Source organism: Protopterus annectens, chromosome 13.part0 (assembly GCF_019279795.1).
Source record: "Protopterus annectens isolate FY-2018-M chromosome 13.part0, PAN1.0, whole genome shotgun sequence".
Classification (NCBI taxonomy): domain Eukaryota; kingdom Metazoa; phylum Chordata; order Ceratodontiformes; family Protopteridae; genus Protopterus; species Protopterus annectens.
Window position 1 is genome coordinate 293,409,823 of NC_056747.1, and position 18,769 is coordinate 293,428,591.

Below are 18,769 nucleotides of genomic sequence, written 5' to 3' on the forward strand. Positions count from 1 at the left end.
GTTGGATTTTTGAAAAGATACTTGTGGGTGTCTTGCACCTTGTAGTATCTGTCTGGCTTCCTGGGGGCTGGTGGTAGAGAGTCAGGGGTGAGAGAAGACTCCATAAAGACATCTTCCACCACATCCAAGACAAGGGAAATGGCCAGTGGGTTTATGCTGAGGCAGGTCAAGGAACTCTCTCAGTCTTTTCTTTGACTGAGGGTAATCCTGAGCTGCCCAGTGGAAATGTTCTCTGAGGGAATTTAAAGTTTCCCCAAAAGAGAGGTCCTCGGGAGGGGTGGCAGCAGGAATAGGATCTTCAGCATCAGAGTCCTCAAAGGCTACAAATGTTTGTTGTTCACTGTCAGAGTCTTCTAGTCCTGATTCTTCTGAGTCCTGGTCAGAAAGAACCTCAGGTGAAGTGTCCCTCTTCCTTTTAGCTGAGGTGACTTGTGTGGGTTGGCTAACTCTAATTAAGGTAATTAAATCCTCTGCCATTCTAAGCAGCTGCTGTGACTGCGTAGCAGGCTGGGAGGAAGGTAGTCTGAGACTGGGTCCCCGTGATGGGGTCTTTTTAGGGGTAGTCTTGGTCTTGAGCCTACATGATTCAGAGGCCTTACACAAGGTAAGCTTGACTAGCGGTGTGGTCATCAGTCTCTGCCTGGCGACAGTTGTCCGTTCTGTCTCTACGGAAGCCGGTGCCGTGAAGCAGCTCCAGACCCAACCACATGACTGAAGGCCAATGTTCTGGCAGGAGAGGATGGACCCGGTGGCATACTGGACTCCAAACAGGTCTCAGTAGTGGCCTGCACTGGTTCCTTGGCTGGCGTCAGGGACTGCGAAAGTGCCTCACTGAGTTCAGCAACTGAAAAAAGGCCGGAGTCGTCCGCGGGCCTAGCTTTCTGAGGCCTTTCCTTTTCTTTATTCCTCTCTTTTCTAGGCAATTCCCAACCTGACCAGCCGACATACCACGATGAGACAAAGAATTGCCGAAATGTCTAGCTACATTTTCAGCTCTACGTCTAATAGTTCTAGCATTAAAAAGGGCGCAGAACCGACATCCAGGGATGTTGTGGTCTGGGCCTAGGCAGGTGATGCAGTGGGAATGAAAGTCTCGGTGTGGACCTGTTTTCCACAACTGTGACAGTTACTGACTTTCTCTGACATCGGATACAAGCAAGTAAAATTTCCCGAACAGGGTACTTGGCTTTAGATGGTTTCTCCCTCACTCTGGCAATGGCCAACCGACACACTCGCAGAACTGCTTCTGCTTTGGGCTCCACGGCAAGAAAAAGTACAGTTTTGTACCTACCATAAATGTAGATGTCCGATAGATATGCCACTGCAGTCATAACATATGGGTTGTCCTGCCTCAGGCAGCCCTCGGTCGGCCGGATTCCAAAGTCTGGGTCCGACGTCGGCTGATGTCGCATTTCTCTCTGACGTCAGAGCGGCTGGAGTATATAAGCATCAGCCGACGCCATCTTCTTCAGTGTTTCTTGCCCCAGATGCCAGGTGCCCTCCAATGAAGGCTGTAATCAAATTGGAAGACAAAAATAGGTTTCCAGACAATAAATAAGCAATAAACAGATACACCATAACAGATATCCCCAGCTAAGGATAATAGGGATAGGAGTGGACCCAAGGCATAGAGGGAAGGAGGGAGGAAAACCGACTGCAGTTGCATATCTATCGGACATCTACATTTATGGTAGGTACAAAACTGTACTATGTCCTTCAAGAATGCAACTGCAGTCATAACATATGGGTTGAATACCATAGCTTAGCTGGGGGAGGTGGTATGCTCTAAGAAAAGGATGGTGTAGCTATCAATCCCTGCAGGACTGCCGAAGCAAAGCCTGCTCTGGATCTGGAATATAAAGGGAGGTTGTAGTGTTTGGAGAATGTATGCACGCAGCTCCATGTAGCAGCTTCTAGAATGTCTTTTGTAGGCACCCCTCTTAAGAATGCTGTAGAGGTGGCTGTAACTCTGGTGGAGTGTGGTCTGACATTGGCTGGTACACTCTTTCCATGGAAGGAATAACAGAATCTGATGCAATGCCCAATCCATTTTGAAATAGTCTGTTTGGAAATTGCTTTTCCTTGTACTCCAGGGCGTAAGCTACAAAAAGCTGATCAGACTTCCTACTGGTCTTGGTTCTGTCCAGGTAGTAGCGAAGCTGTCTGTGAATGTCCAAGGTATGCAACAGTCTTTCCCCTTTGTTCTCAGGATTGGGAAAGAAAGTAGGCAGGTGAATTGCTTGATTTAAAGAAACCCTAGATACCACTTTTGGCAGAAAGGTAGGGTTGGTTCGTAAGGAGACCCTGTCTCTGTGAAAGGTTATGAACGGTGGTATTGCCATTAGGGCCTGTAATTCCGAAACCCTTCTTTCTGAGGTAATTGCCAACAGGAAAGCTGTCTTCCATGAGAGAAATTGTAAGTCCGCAGAAGCTGCTGGCTCAAAGGGGGGTAGAGTCAGTTTTTCTAGGACAAAGTTGAGGTCCCAAGCTGGTACTGGAGCCTTTCTTGATGGCTTTATATTCTTGATTCCCCTAAGGAATTGCCTTAACAAAGGATGTGAGAACACAGGTGGATCAGTGTTGTATCTAGCTGAAATAGCTGAAGCATGTACTTTTATGGAAGAATATGAGAGTTCATTCTGTAGCATATCTGCCAAATATTCCAGAATGAGTGGGATGTTCAGTAATGATGCATCATGACCCTTGCTGGTATTCCAAATGCTGAATCTCTTCCATTTTGCTGAGTAAACCTTTCTGGTGGATGGTCTTCGGGCTTCTGTTAGTATCCGCTGAACTTCCTTGGAGAGAGAATTAGATTGAGGTTATTCATGGGATCTCCCAAGCTGTTAGCTGCAGCGTCTGAATGTTGGGATGTACTGTCTTGAAGTTGTGTTGAGTCAAAAGTTGGGGCCATTGGGGAAGGGCCCACTTTTTGTTGTGACATATGCTCCGTAGTAGTGGGTACCAGTGTTGTCTTGGCCATTCTGGAGCTATTAGGATCCCCTTGGGCTTCTCTGCTTTGATCCTTAGTAATACTGTGGTCATCAGTGGCAGAGGTGGGAATGCACAGATTTTTAGGAAGTTCCAGTTGAATGAGAGAGCATCTATTTTCCATGCTTGTGGATGATATGTCCTTGAACAGAACTTCTGTAGATGATGATTGAGGTGGGAGGCAAATAGGTCTACTTCTGGCCTGCCCCATGTCGAGGTGAGTCGTATGAAGATTTCTGGATGTAACATCCACTCGTGGGGGTCTAGGAAATTCCTGCTTAGGCTGTCCGCCAGCACATTGTCTTTGCCTGGAACAAACTGGGATTGCAACTGTATGTTTAGGCTCAGTGATTTTTCCCAAAGATTCATTGTCAGTCTGCAAAGGGGGTAAGAATGGGTGCCCCCCTGCTTGTTTATGTACCACATCACAGTGGTGTTGTCTGTCCGTATTAGCAGTTGGCCTTGCTGAAGTTGTTGTCGAAAGGCCTCGATGGCATGCATTACTGCCAGCATTTCTTTTTGGTTGATATGCAGATGTGTTTCCTTTGGAGACCATTGTCCTTGAATACATCTACCCTCCATGTGCACCCCCCATCCTAGGTCTGAGGCGTCTGTGGTCATGGTCTGTGTTATCTGAGGTTTTTTGAACGACATACCTGTGTTTGCCTGGCTTACCGAGGCCCACCATAGAAATTCCTTTTGTAGGCATGGAATGAGCGGTATGGTTGCCTCTAGGTTGTTGCTGTGTTGAGACCATAAGCTTTTTAGGTACCATTGAAGCTTTCTCATGTGTAGTCTTGCTAATGGAACCAGTAGAATGCAGGATGCCATGTAACCCAGGGCCTGTAGGAATCCCCTTGCAGTCATCTGGGTGAGCTTTGCCAAACCTTTGAAATAATGAGTTAACTTCTTTTGCTTGTCTTCTGTCAGGTAAGCCATTTGAGAGGCTGTGTCTAGTTTGGCTCCTAAGAAGGTTATTTGCTGGGATGGCTGAAGTCTTGACTTTTGGAAGTTGACTGTGTATCCCAGAGCCTGTAGCAATTGTATGACATAATTCAAGTTTTTTGTCAAAATCAGTTTGTCGTCCGCTTGTATGAGGCAGTCGTCCAGGTACGGGTAAATTTGGATCCCCTGGAGCCTGCAATGAGCAATTACTGAAGCCAGGCATTTCGTGAATACTCTGGGCGCAGTAGATAAGCCAAATGTCAATGCTGAGAATTGATAATGCTCTGGCCCTGCAAGAAATCTGAGGTATCTTCTGCAGCTGTGTCTGATAGGGACATGCAGGTATGCCTCCTTGAGGTCCAGAGTAATCAGCCAAGACCCCTTGCCCAGCATGGGAAGGAGTTGCTGTAGAGTCAGCATTTTGAACTTTGGTACTATGAGAAAAGTGTTTAATGCGGACAAATCCAGTATTGGTCTCCATTGAATTTCTTTTCTTGGAACAAGGAACAGTCTTGAATAAAACCCCTGGCCTTGTTCTTGTTGTGGAACTTTTTCTATTGCTTTGATCTGAGCAAGCAGAGAAATTTGCTTGATAGCCTCTGCCCTCTGGTTTTGTGGTAGGTTTGGCATGCCTTGTTTTCTTGGCAAGGTATGAAAGTGGAACCTGTAACCTTGGTCTATAATGTCCAAAATCCATTTGTCCTTTGTCAATCTGTGCCAGTTGTCTGAGAACAGAGATAATTTTCCGCCCAAAGGAGCTTCTGTTTGCTCCTTGGTCAGCGGAAGTAGAGGAAAGTCATTGTGATTGTCCCTGTGGGGCAGGAGAAACCCCTGTGTCACTTCTTTGGTTTGCTGGTTGCCATTGTCGTCCCCTGTAGGAACCTCTGTATTGTCCTCTTCCTCGGCCACGCCTGTTTTTGCCCCTTTGAAATCTTTCAGGATTAGGAAAGGACCAGTTTTCAGAAGGCCAATTCCTGCTGAATCTGGGTGGCTGAACCTGGAGGAAATCTTTGACTGTCTGAACTGACTTGGCTTTTTCCTCAATGGACTTTAACACATCTTTAGCATTAGCACCAAAAAGCTTGTTCTTTTCCAAGGGTGCATCAAGAAGTTTTGCCTTAACATGATCTGGTAGAGGTTGTTCTTTTAACCATGCATGTCTACGAATGACCGCCCCTGTCATAGCTGCCCTACATGAAGCTTCCAATGCATCATATCCACATTGAAGAAAGTGATTGCTAACTTGCTGAGAATTATGTACAGCCTCCTGCAAAGGCTTCCTATCTAAAGGTTCAGGAGAGGCCAATGTTTTCTGTAATCCTGATATTGAAACATATGAAAGAGACAATTGAGAGCTCTCAAAGATAAAGTAGTGGAGGTGTAAACCTTCTTCCCCCCATCTCTCTAATGACCTAGCTTCCCTGTTGGAAGGCAAAGGATTTTTGGAGGTGGTAGCTGAAACCCCTTTCGGTCCCTGTGAAATTGTTTCTAAATCAACAGCATGGGCCCTAAAGAAATGAGAATGTGTTTCTGCGACCCTATAGTATCTGTCAGGCTTGGCAGGAGCAGGAGGAAGAGTATCAGGGGTAACACTGGAGTCAGAGTATAGATCATCCAAAACATCAAGCACAGGAGGTATAGCTAAGGGCCTGTGTTGGGGCTTTTTAAGGAAGGCTCGAAGGCGCTTTCTGGAATCAGAATATTCCTGGCCTTGCCACTTAAAATGTTCCCTCATGGAATGCAGAACTTCCCCAAAAGAAATATCCTCAGGAGGGGAGGCCGAGGGGATGGAGTCCTCTGCATCTGAGTCCTCATAGGTCTGGAAGGGCTCTTCCTGGCTATCGGAGTGAACAGAGTCCTTAGAATCTTCATCTGAAGGGAGAGGGTCAGAGGGTTCAACCCTGGGCCTCTTATCAGGAGGAGGCTGGGATCCTCTCTCAGGATGGGCCTGGGAACCTCTGATCATGGAAATTAAGTCTGCGGCCATAGTCATGATTTGTGTTTCAGGAGTAGGCTGAGGTAAGGCTTTAGCAGTAAGGTGCTTGGTCTTGCTGGCTGCCTTAGCACGTGTGTAGGCCTTGATAGACATGGACATGGGAGGCCTAGCGGCTCCACGTGCAGGAGTGACCTTATCCACAGCAATGGTCTCGGGCATTTCCTCGGTTTCAGTATCTGGAGGAAAAACAATAACTGGCGTTGGTGTGGTCTCCAGTATCGGAGGTATCGGTAACGCGGTGTCTTCGGTTCGGAGCGGTGAAATAACCGCCTCAGAGGGAACCGGGGCACTCGTGGTTGGTTTTGGCGTGGTGTCGGAGGAAGACAAGGGCCGAGGATGTCGGTCCCGGTCTTTGCGTTTCTTAGGAGTCTGCGATGTCGGTAGTTCCGACGGCATTGTATAATCGTATTTATCACCGAAAAAGTCTTCAGCGAACTCCGCCCGGCACCTGAGAGTGCGCTTATTGAAGCGAGCACTGGCGGCACAGGCCGAGACGTCGTGGTCTGGGCCAAGGCAAGGAAGGCAGTAAGAGTGGAAATCCTTATGAGGTATTTGTTTACCACAAGACAAACAATTATTTACTTTTTCAGTAATTTCTGACATCGGCTGAGGCAAGAAAAGGTCCCCAATGGGGTACTTAGCTTTTTTGATGACTTCGGATTCGAAGAATACAGGAGCTGACCAACCGGCACTTGCGAACTGCTTCTGCTTCGGGCACCGCGCGGCAAGAAAGACTGGAGAAGATGGCGTCGGCTGATGCTTATATACTCCAGCCGCTCTGACGTCGGAGAGAAATGCGACATCAGCCGACGTCGGACCCAGACTTTGGAATCCGGCCGACCGAGGGCTGCCTGAGGCAGGACAACCCATATGTTATGACTGCAGTTGCATTCTTGAAGGACATCTGATATAATGACATTGGCTGCCTCTCTTTATAGCCCCTACGACCTGACATTAGTCCATGCACTCAGACAGCAGAAGCAGGAGAGAAATTCTTTACTCTGGTATTCAGGCCGGCTGAGGGCTACTCAGCAGGGATAACCCACAAGTGATGACTGCAACAGTGAAACACGAAGAACATCTGTGAAAACCCTTTCTGAATTTGCTCCATGAAAAATGTCCTCATCATTCTTTCCACATCTGCCTCAGTTAGACACCTGCAGGAACAAGAGGATATCACTGAAGGCGACTTTGAGTGCCATTCTATAAAAGGGGAGGATCTCTGGAAGGGACCGGATCCATGCTCCGCTAATAAACAGTCACTGGCAATGTCTTGGTAACCGAGGATGTTGGATCCTACATGTTGTCGGATCAGGGGCTGCTGGGCTTGAAACATATCCAGCGAGATCTGAAGATGGTCGGATCCCAGGAGACTTCGGATCCAATTTTTCCTTCTTTTCCCTCGGCTTCGACAACAAAGATGCACAGGAATCCAAAGATCTGGACGATTTTGAAGGGTCCTTAGTTTTCATATTAGGAGACTAAACTCCACATATGGCTTCAGAAAAAGAAAATGGTAACAGACACTTTAAAATTAATTTATTCCTTCCTTCAGACAAAGCTCTGGGATTGAATCCATGACAAATGTCACAATCTTGGTCAAGATGCTCAGACCCTAAACAAAACACACAGAGTGTGGGCATCTGAAAAAGGCATCTTATGCCGACATCTCTCTCATTTTTTAAACCCTTTCTCAGACATAGTGTACAGCAAACTCTTATAACCAACAACAATAACTGGAAGAAAAAGCTAGTATAAATGAGGTAACAGATTTTTGTTTTCAAAAAGAGAAAAGAAGAGTTAAGTAGCAACTAAAATATAATACCCTTTAGAGAAAAGAGAAATAGGGTAGGAAAGGCCTACCAACAATGGTAGCGAAGATTACGTTATCAAGCATATAAAACACTATAAAGGTGTATAAAAGTGACAAAACACTTAAGGAACAGGGTAAACTTTATAACAAAAAAAGAGTTACCAAAGATTAGCGTTAGTTTTTTAAGAAAAATTCACTTATCTTTAAAAAGTAGTCTGACGTTTGAAGTCAACCACGTCTAGATGTGAAAGCGACAAATGAGATCTGAGGGACATAAGGGATACTGCATTATGGGTAGGAAAAGAGCTTGAGATTTTGTTGGAGGCCACGAGCTAGTGTAACAGAGTCGGATCAGAGTATCGGATATGAACTCATTTGTTGAGGAATAAATGAAAACTGACATCAGATCTTTTCTTTTGTAGCACCCTAGTCTTGCAAATAATTGTTGCTGCTGTCCTACCTTGCTCGGGCCATATAGGCTTTCAGCTGCTGCAGCAAGGTTTCCCAGTAGCCAATGTCTAAGTTGGGGCCCCCTGCTCGAATTTTGCCCTCGATTCCTTGATAAAGAACCTGAAGCTGACTGTAGGTCTTCCCTTTAAACACTGCCTGAACATCTGAACTGACTGATGCGTTGACACCTTCACGTCTTTCTCCTAAAAATTAATGAAAGAAGAAAACAAGTCCCTCAGAAGTTTGCAGATACACAACAACACACTTAGAAAAACTCTTCTGTTAAGAGACACCAGAAGCATAAAAATATTCATAATCAAAACACTCAAAAGCAAACACATGGACAACAGTGGCAAACACATGCTCAGGTCTGCTGCATCTTGTACATTTAACTCAAGTGGCTATCAGTCAGTTATATCACCTTACTGCTGAACTGAAGGACCACCAGGTGAAAAGGTAGGAACAGAAACAGTGCTACACATGCCTCCTGTCTCCATCTGTTCAAAGGACTGTAAATGGCTGCCTAGAATTGTTTTTAAAGATCAAGGAAACAAAACAACTAACAGTTCTCCCATTAATGACATGTAGCAAGACAGCTGAAGTAGTTGTGCAAATTCTGCAACTATAACATGATTTATAAATTGTACAGAAAATTATGCCATGGCTCAGTATATAAAGACCATTTTCACATTTCACACTTAACAATACTATACAAGGATATTTACTAATAGTAGTGATAATTTATTGTCAGTCTGTGCAAAATGATAATAGGCATATGCACTCTCATTTACAACTAGCTGTATTTGCTAAGATTTGATACACTACACATACAACAGGTTTTCAAGGGCAACTTATAGTAGTAGTACTTACACAAACTCCATGATGTTTGGACACAGCATCCAGAAAATTCCCTTAATCCTCTTTCCAGGAAGGGCACTTTGGAAAGTTTTTCAGATTAAGAGGTGGCAATTTCTGCTTACCATAAAGATGAATGAGGAGCAAGCTGGTAGCACCGGTGAAAAAAGGAGAACCACTTCACCGTGAGGGTGGAAGGTCACTTAGCTATGTAAATACAGAAGTAATTGAAACTGGAAACTGTAAAACCCTGGGCTCAGATATAATAAGAAAGACTTTAAAAGACATTGGTCAGATTCATACACAATGTGTACACTTTTGAGTAACCCTTCTGAGTGAACAGACAGCATTTCTGTTGTAGGACTGTTCTTGAATTCAGAAAAGTTACCTCAAGGTTTACACCTCATGTTAACCTTTATGAATCTCTCCACTGAGGTAACAGAGAGTCAATTTGACAAGAAGAATCTAGGATGGTGCATGACATATCAGAAAGTGATGCATCAGTGGTTCAGGAAAAGGCTGGAATCATGGAAGAGTTGGAGCATATTAAATCAGACAACAGAAAAGGACATGAGGAAGACAAGAAGACACAGTGACACAAAATACACATGCCTGTAATTTCAACAATGAGATACTTCCATATGAGGTGTCACTTTCGATAACAGGAAAGGTATCCCTAGATACGTATTTTTGAAAGCTTAAACTGTGCCAGTGGTACACAGTAAAAACTGTCACAGCACAGCTCTGAGAAACTTGGAAAATATGATTGCATAAGAAATTTGTTCTAAGTACAGAACCTTTTTTACTTCATAACTGAGAAAAATGTAACAAATGAATAGTTGATGCAAAATGATTTTTTTCTCTTATACAATTATGAGATGAAAAGGAAGAAGAAACTGCAAATTAATGTGAAACATGATCTTTTGGAGATACTACCTGAAGAGATGCACAACATTTATATAATGTGCAGTCAATGTTTGTGGGCTGACTGGGACTTCAGACTAGGAAATGGTAATGCAGGGCACAAAAAATGGGGATATATGTCACAGACTTCTGTCAACTGCAATAGATGTTTTATTAAAGTATGTGGGATAAAAAGTTTTGTACTCACCACAACATTCCATCTGTGTTGTTAATTTTGATTCTTCCTCAACTAATGGGCTCAGATCCAATCCCTCAGATCTGACTCACTGTTGCTAAGGATCGTGGCAACCGAAAATTCTCGAGTTTCTCCCTTATCCATAATACACCAGCCCCAAGTACCTCAGATCTTGTGTGCTGATTTTTATTAGAAATAAATATTTACAGTTAAAAAAGGAGACAAGTATATGTGTCGCTCAATATAAACTACAGTGATAACCTCTAAGCACTTACTCTTCCACGATTCTTCAAAGGATGGGGGTTGGTGGGTTGAGGAAGAATGAAAATGGACAACACAGATGAACATTACAGTGAGTACATAACTTTTTTATCTGATTATGTCAATTTTCATTATATCCTCAACTAATGGGACAGAGTACCCAGCTACCTAAGATCCCGGGTGGACTCGTGGATGGATATTCCTGAGCAACACTGAACCAAATGATGATCTACCTCTGGAGACCTGATCCAATTTGTGATGAGTAACAAAGGTATGGGGAGTAGTCCAAGTTGCTGCAGCACATGTCATCCATGGATGCTCTAAATAGGAAAACTGAGGAAGTTGCAATGGATCTAGCTGAATAGCCACATAATGGTTTGGTAAATTAACACCCAATTTGCAACAAACAAATGAAATACAGCCAGTTAGCTATCTGGCTAAAGTTACTTTAGCAACTAGCTTTCCCAATTTTCCTTCTGTAAATGAAAGAAACAGTTGGTGAGTTTTTCTGATGTCTTCCAAGAAAAATATTTAAGGTCACACACAGCTGCTGGTTCGAAAGGGGAACGAATAAGCACCTGCAGTACCAGATTTAGGTCCCATGGGGAGTAGGGTCTTTAAAGAAGAGTGCCTCGCAAAAAGGCTTTGCAGAGCTTATGAGAAGCAACAGAAAAAACGTCAAATCCAATGTGAAAATTCGATATTGCTGCTAACTTGAACATTAACTGTTGAGGAACTAGCTTTTTCTTTAAAAAGTAGGGCCAAAATTCAAGGATGTTCTGCATTTGAGCTGAAAAGGGATCAGCATTGTTTTGCTGTGCCCAGTAAACAAATCTTTTTCATTTACTAGAATAAAGCTTATGTGTAGAAGGTTTATGGGAAGATAAAAGTATATGTCGGAGTGGGGAAGACAGCAAAGGTTGTCTGGCTATTAATGAATCCACAGAAGCCAGGCCGTCAGCTTGAGGTTCGATATGTCTGGATGGATCATGCCTGTCGGGTAAGACAGGAGGTCTGGAACTGGATCCAGAATCCAAGGTTGGTGAAGTAAATGAGCCCAAAGGAAGGGAAACTAAATCTGTCAAGGCCAGTAACTTACAATGAGGATGACTTTGCTCTTCTACATGGCAGCTCTCTGTAGGAATTTTGAAATTAGTGCGATTAGTTGGTAGGAGTACAGTAGACCAGGGGGCCAATCATGAAGTAAAGCATCCTTCGGTGATTCCCCCTGTGGGGGGATTAGGACAAAGTAGCTGCTGAATTAGTTGTTTAGGGGAGAAGCAGAGAGATCACAGCAAGGCTTGCCACCACTGACGAAAAGCACTTCTGTCACATTCTTGTTGAGAAACCACTTGAGGTAGACGAATACACCTACTCAGTTTGTGTGTTATCAAACTTGACTTTCCCAGAATGTGTGTTACTATGAGAAAGCAGTTGGAGGAGATTTCTCACTGCCATACACTCAGTGCTTCTTGACACAAGGGGTATGGATCTGGTCCCTCCTTGCTCTTTGATGTACCAAGCTACTGACATATTGTCTGTTTGAACTGCGATTGTCCCCAAAGAGAAAGAGCATCCTGGAAGGCCTGCAACGCTGAAAGCACTACCCTCATCTCTAGGATATTGATATGAAGTCTCTTGGCCTGTTTTCCCCCAGAAAATGCCAACCCCAATGCAACTGGAAAGCGTCCGTGGCCACTATGGCTTTGAGTTGAGGGGGAATGAAAGGACAGCCTTGTAAAACCTGATCCGACTGAATCCACCACCTGAGATCTCTTTTGCATTTAAGAGTGATTTGTATCAGAGTTGACATGGGTTGGTAAAGTATCGACCATTATGATGTGAGCTTCCATTGGAGAATCCTCATGTAAAATCTGGCTAAAGGTACTACTGCTACCGCCGCTAACATTGACCCTAGAGCTTGAAGGAATAAGTGGACTGAAATTCTGGTACTGCAGAATATTTCTCTGACTTGTGATGTGATAGTCTGAACCCTTGAGAGAAGCCGTGAAGCTATCACTGTCTTTGTATTGAACAGTGTGTTCCTATGAATTCCAAATTCTGAGATGGTTCCAGTTAAAACTTGTCGCAGTTTATAGTTATCCCCAGATGAGAACACATTTGGAGAACCTGATCTCTTGCCCTTATCAACTGCTGCTTGGTTGGGGCAGTAATGAACCAGTCACCTAGATATGGAAAAACCCAGAATCCTTGCAGTCTCAGGTGAGCTGCTACTATTGCCACACATCTGGTGAACACCCCCTGGGGGCTGTGGTGAGACCAAAGGGCAGAGCTCTAAATTGGTAATGACTGGTTCCCAACCAGAAGTGTAAGTACCTTCTGGACAGTCTGTTTTTCTTTATATGATAGTATGCATCCTGAAGGTCTATTGAGTACATCCAGCTGTCTTTGCCCAGAAAGGGGAGAATGGATTGAACCGTGACCATCCAAAACTTGGTATGCTAAATTGACTTGTTTAAGTTGCTGAGATCCAAAACTGGTCTCCAGTCCCCAGTTTTCTTTGGCACTAAAAAGAATCTTGAGTAAGTTCCGGATTCTATCTGGTCCAATGGGACCTCTTGGATGACTCTTTTTTTTCTATCAGCTTCTGGATGTGAATTGTTGGTTGTTCCCTCTGAATGGATGGAACATCAGGTATTTTTCTTGAAATAGGAGGAGAAAGGGGAAAGGGTATTATATAACCTCTGGAAATAATCCTCTGCATCCAAGTATCTGTTATTTCTAGCCAGGCTCTCTGATGCAAGGACAGTCACCCTCAACTGCACCACAGTAGGGCAAAGGGCAATCAGGCTTCCTTTCAGGAATGCTGGAAGAGTCTGTCAAAGAAAGTATCTCTAGACTCCTGGTTTTGCAGGTCACCTCTGCCATGGGGGGCAGTGTCTACCATTAGAGTTACCCCCTGTCAAACTGGGTCAACTTCCACCATGGGTGTCCTGGAAAGGGGTTCAGGCACCTAGGTGGTGCGACACCCCACTGTGAGACAGCTGGATATGGACACATGGCAGTTTAGCTGCAGTGACAAATGCCTGCAGACAATTCCCTGTGGGAATAGAGGAACCCCCTGCACCCTAACCACAGGTGGGAGACACAAACCCCCTATGTGATCCACTCTACACCCCCCCTAGAAACCACCATGTGCAACTGTCAGTGGAACATGTGCCTGGCATAGAATGCAAAGTGGGCATCAAAGTGGTAGTGTGAAACCTGTGTGCTGTGGGCAAAGCCTTTACTAACACAATATGTAAAGTGATGTTTGCAGTGCTTGGTGCATACTAAATGCTGATATAATCATAACTTATGGAAATGTGAAACAGCACGAAGAAAATCCTGCACATCACTGTAGTCACACATGTTGCAAGATGTGCTTTAGACGACGCCCCCTTACAACAACAGCCTTCCTACATGGTATCACAAGCATCCCCCTCAAAAGAGACTCTCGTCGGGTATCTGTCAGTTTCTGTTCCTGTTGCAGGACAGACAGAAGGTCGGATAGCTGCACAGTAGGGCATCCGAGTAACACCTTCAGCCAACGATGCCATGCCTCTACCTTGTTATTAGTCCGCAGGAAATCTATGTCAGAGACATCGCACACATTCCAAAACCTCAAAGGGTAGGATGATGGTAGTCGTTGCTGTGCACAGCAGCGGGATGCATACTTGCGTGGTCGGCCTCGCACATAAAGATGATCCAGAAATGCGCCAATAGGCTGTGCACAGACAGGTAACGTAGCCACAACATCCAGAAATGCAGGGACAACATCTTCCACTGGTAAGAATGCCAACGCAATTAGCTTACGTACAGCAATTGAGAAAGCAGTGTCCGTACCATAGAGGGCCGCAAGGTGGTGATGCTGGATCTGGCACCAAATGATCTGTGCGAAGTGGGAAAGGCACCCCTTCAGAATACTCTTAGGGAATGCCTTACGGCTGGCACGGATCGCTGCCTTCGCAAAATCAGTCATAATATACTGTGGAGCCAGGGTGCACTCCTGTTCTGCAGCCATACCCTTCAGTATCTCCCACATACTGTTGTATGCAGACTCTGACTTCCTTGTCATGAGACAGTACACCAGGGGGACAATCCTTGTTGAGGCGGGGGTGCCAATACAGCCATGTAATGTATACAGCTGGCGATATATATCAGCCTGTGTAGGAAAGGTGCCATCCCCAAGAATGAAATCAGATCTGCACAGATCAGTTAGATTCTGTGACGTTGTAAGTAGAACCAAGGAATCAGTCCCATCCATATCAGACCTTCTACGGAGGATAAAACTGCCACTATGGAGTGGATACCGGCTTACATCAATATCCACGAGTGTTACTGGAGGTGTGGTCATGGATGCCCGTGCCCTCTGCCGTACCCTGGTTATGCTACGATGAAGGGTGGCACAGCAAGGCATCTCTTGCAGTACATTTTCATCTGCTGAGCCTAGGACACTGTGCATTACCAAGCTTGGCAAGTCATTGCCAGTTACTGCCCTCTGCCGCAGTTCTGCTCGCAGTGTAGCAACCTGGGCTATTGTTGCATCTGGCCCATGCTGGTATGGCAGTGATTTCAGCAGTTCCTCCCCTTCATCCTGATGAACAGTGATGGCACGACCTCTGCAGGCCTGTACTCTCCGCTCGATACATGCCCAGTACTGTTTAGGTGGCACTTCATGCTCCAAATGGTAGAGGTATCCCTCCACTACCAGCATTGGTTTGCCTCGTTGGCTGGGCACTCTGCTGTATCTGTTGCCAAGCTGACCAGGGCTATACAGGTACATAGAATCCATCATGGTAACACCACTTGTTGATGGCCTCTCAGTATCCATCATGGCCAGTGCAGCTGGGAACAGGATGTAGAGACGTCACTGGTACAAGTCACTATCAGATGTTACAATACTTGCTGTATACCACCCTGTGTTGTACCCTGTGTTGTAGTGCTGCCTGCCACAGTTCCCTGTGCAGCTGTCTGTACTCCACCTTGCTCTGGCTATCCATTCTGCTACGGTTTCACTATGTGCAGTTTACACATCCATGGGGCTGACAAGTGCTTGTAGTGTGATAAGCATCTACAAGACTTGCTTACAACTCACTTTCTATGTGTACTGAACAGGTCCCCTTAAACTCCCAGCTGTTCCTGCTGGCCAGTCAGGGTGTGGGGCCTAGTCTCAGTTTCAGTGACAGAGGTTACATAGGGAAGTTACACAGTGTTGCACCCTTGTCTGCCTACGTGGGCCTGCATACTTCTGTACCCCAGCTCCAGCAAACAATGGATGGGTTTGCCAGCCCCTGCAATACACACATGCTGCTGTGGACTAGGTGTAGGGCTGACACTCCTGCCTGACAGTGTTCCCCTACTACAATATGTATTCCCTGCTGTTGGCTTGGTAGTCTGTTTTTGCCTGAGTTCCATGTTCCCACCTGCCATTGCACTAGGGGGGGCTCTAGCAAAACAGTTGCTGTTTGTTGCAGTCATGCCTCTCCATCACTATGTGTTGGGCATGGAATGGAAATATTCCCAACAGTGGTACTCACTGGCACATTATATCTATCATGCTGTGACATGCTTGCATGCTCTTACACCAACAGGTGTTACAGTAGAATGTGCTTTCTGAGGGGTATGAAGTCTGAAGCTCATGTGTCTGTTGCACTACATTGCTGGATATCCACATATGTGTGGAATTTCAGTTACATATATTCTGCATAGCTCAGGGCTGTTAGTGCTACGTTATAATCATAGACTGTATTGTCAGGGACATGCTATTTGAAAATGCGCATGTACAAAAACTCTGCTGCAGCTGCTATGGATTATATTACTTGCTTACTGGGAGTGTTTAGTGTGTGGGTTTGTGAGGACTTCTGCTGATCTACAGGTAAGTTGCTTTACTTTACTTATTGGATTTATTTCTGTGCTTTGTGTGTACATGTGGGGTGGTTGTGGTTTTACAGCGTTACTTGCGTTTATTTGTCTTGCGTGTTGTTGGCATTTCGCGCCTGTTTACAGTGTTGGTTTGCAGCCCGGGTAGCTGCTTTAGGGGTTATCGCCGTTTCTTTGTTTTCCCACCGACGTGGGTTCCAACGGCGTATTTCACTTTCGGCTGCACCGCTTTACGGTCTAGCTGTGCCGCGGCCTTCTTGTTTTGGCGTTGTAGCTCACGGGCAATTGTCTCGCGATCTACACGCCGGAACCCCCTGGAAAGGTCCCTGGGATTTCTTGAACCACATCTTTTGACCACCTAGTTTCCTAGAAAAGGATCTTTCAGGGGATGAAAAACGTACGCCCACAGCAGAGAATGTCTTTCTGTCCTTCTCACACCTGGATAATGTGTCTATTATTCTGGGGCCAAAGACGTGCCGTCAAAAGGAGCACTGACAAATGAAGACTTGAAGGGCTTTGCAACATCACATAACCGCATCCAAGTATGCCTCCAAATAGAAATGCCTCAACCTACTGCTCCTAAGATTCCTTCAGCTATGTGCGAAACGAGCCTCATGGAAGAATTGGAAATAGATATCAGGGTAGCCAAATGAGAAGTTGTGGAACATTGTACTTCTTCAGAAACGGATCCTGAGAGGTATTTGACAGCTCTCTAATCAAATCCCTCTGCAATCTGGTGAAATGTGCCAAATAATTCAGTGACCTTAAGGTGAATGTTGCTGAAGCACAGACATACCTGTCCATCGCGCGAGAATCCCTGTTGGCGGCTTGAACAGTGGAACTCTCCTCAGCAAGTTCTTTTTTAGTGGCCACCATCATGACATCAATGGGAACCCCCTTTCCCCAAAACTCTTGGTCCACAGATGGTACCATAATTTTGTCTGGTCTCCGAGATATAGGTTCAGTGGTATCAGCCTCCTTCAAAGCCCGCCAAGAGATCAACTCAATGAGCTCGTTGGTGGGCAGCAAGATGAGCTAATACCAAAAGCCTCCAGGAATACAGACTCCTCGGATGAAGGGTTGCTGGACATCCACCCACCTTTCCAGCCACTTTTATGCTTAAGGATTTCAAGGATATCTCCAAATCAGAAATCTTCAGGAGGTGAACCTAGGGACCCCTTCACCTTCATAAAAGTCTGTATCTTCTGTGACAGACTCCTCTGGGGAATCCAAGTACTTCCTCTTATGCATCTTCTTTTTTGGGACTTCCTCAATGGGATTTTTGGGGGCATATCAGAAGACGTCAGGATACCCTGTTGAGAACCCTGGGGGTCTTCATACTGGCTTTCGCTGTGGAAAAAAGTGGTGAGACTCCGAGTGCAGACACATCAGAGTTGTAGAATGCAGGATCTACATGTGTTGCTAAGGCAGACTATGTTCTCTCCGTAGCCTCCCACAGAGGGAGAAGACCTCAGATCTGAAAAGGCAAGCTTCTGAATTGCTGTCCCTCCCTGCTCTGAAGGCCATTTAACAGAGGTAGAGGCTGTAGCCGAGCTAACCCATGCCAAGGCTTCGAGGTGTACAGATGGCTCAAACAACTTCAGAGTAGACTCCCAAACCTCAGATCAGACAGAGAAGCTTCGGCTCAGAGAGCTCTCCGAATCCAACTGAAACGAAGAGCCCAGAGCAAACTTTGGATCCAAAAATAATGCTATCCTTAGATTTTAGTCTGATGGAGCCGGATTGCTTGGACTCAACAACTCTGAGACAGTAATAGGAGTCACAGGAGGAACTGGTAAAGGGGATGTGGAAGACAAGTGGATCTTCTGACCCGAAGGGGTAGGAGCTGGTAAGGCATCCATCTGACTCTACACCAAGAGAATCTTTTTCACCATTTTTTTCCACATCTTCTTCTGTTAAAACTCTTAGAAAAGCGAGTGGGCATTATAGAGGGAGATCTAGGTCTCTCCAAAAAGGGTGAGAGGACACTGGAGGGTACGGAGTCCTCCAAACAAGACTACCTGGTCCTTGGCAGGCAACTAATGCTGGGAGAAGTTGGCTCTGGTAACTTTTTCACTGGATCGGAAGAAGTCAGATCTGATGATTTTTTCTGCTTAGGATCCGATCTTGAGGTCAGATCCAATAATTTTTTTCTTTTTTTCTCATAAGGATGTGATGATGATGTCAGATCTGACTGAGGTCCCTTTTTTTGAATGCTCTGAGGTCCTGAAGGAAGAAGTAAATGGACCTGGAGAAGGAGATTTTGAGCCTTTAGATTTCCGCAACTTAGCTCCAGATAAAGCTTTTCCGAATGTGGAAGGAAGCAAACCCTTTAGCATTAATTTATTTTTTTCTTTCAACAAGTGCCCTGGGGTTAAAACCATGACAGCTTGCACAGTCTTCCTGTAAATGAAGAGGACCAAGGCAATACATGCATAAAGTGTGGGCATCAGATACAGAAATTTTATGCCTACAC

General features: G+C 45.2%; 1 protein-coding gene across 1 annotated transcript in view; it reads right to left on the reverse strand.

The window, feature by feature from the left end:
• The window catches only part of CACTIN (cactin, spliceosome C complex subunit), a 710,497-nt gene that overhangs the window by 278,564 nt on the left and 413,164 nt on the right, over positions 1-18,769 (reverse strand). The window contains exon 7 of the mRNA XM_044053865.1: positions 8,206-8,398. Within this exon, the coding sequence (XP_043909800.1) occupies positions 8,206-8,398 (193 nt within the window). The remainder of the gene's footprint in view (positions 1-8,205; positions 8,399-18,769) is intronic.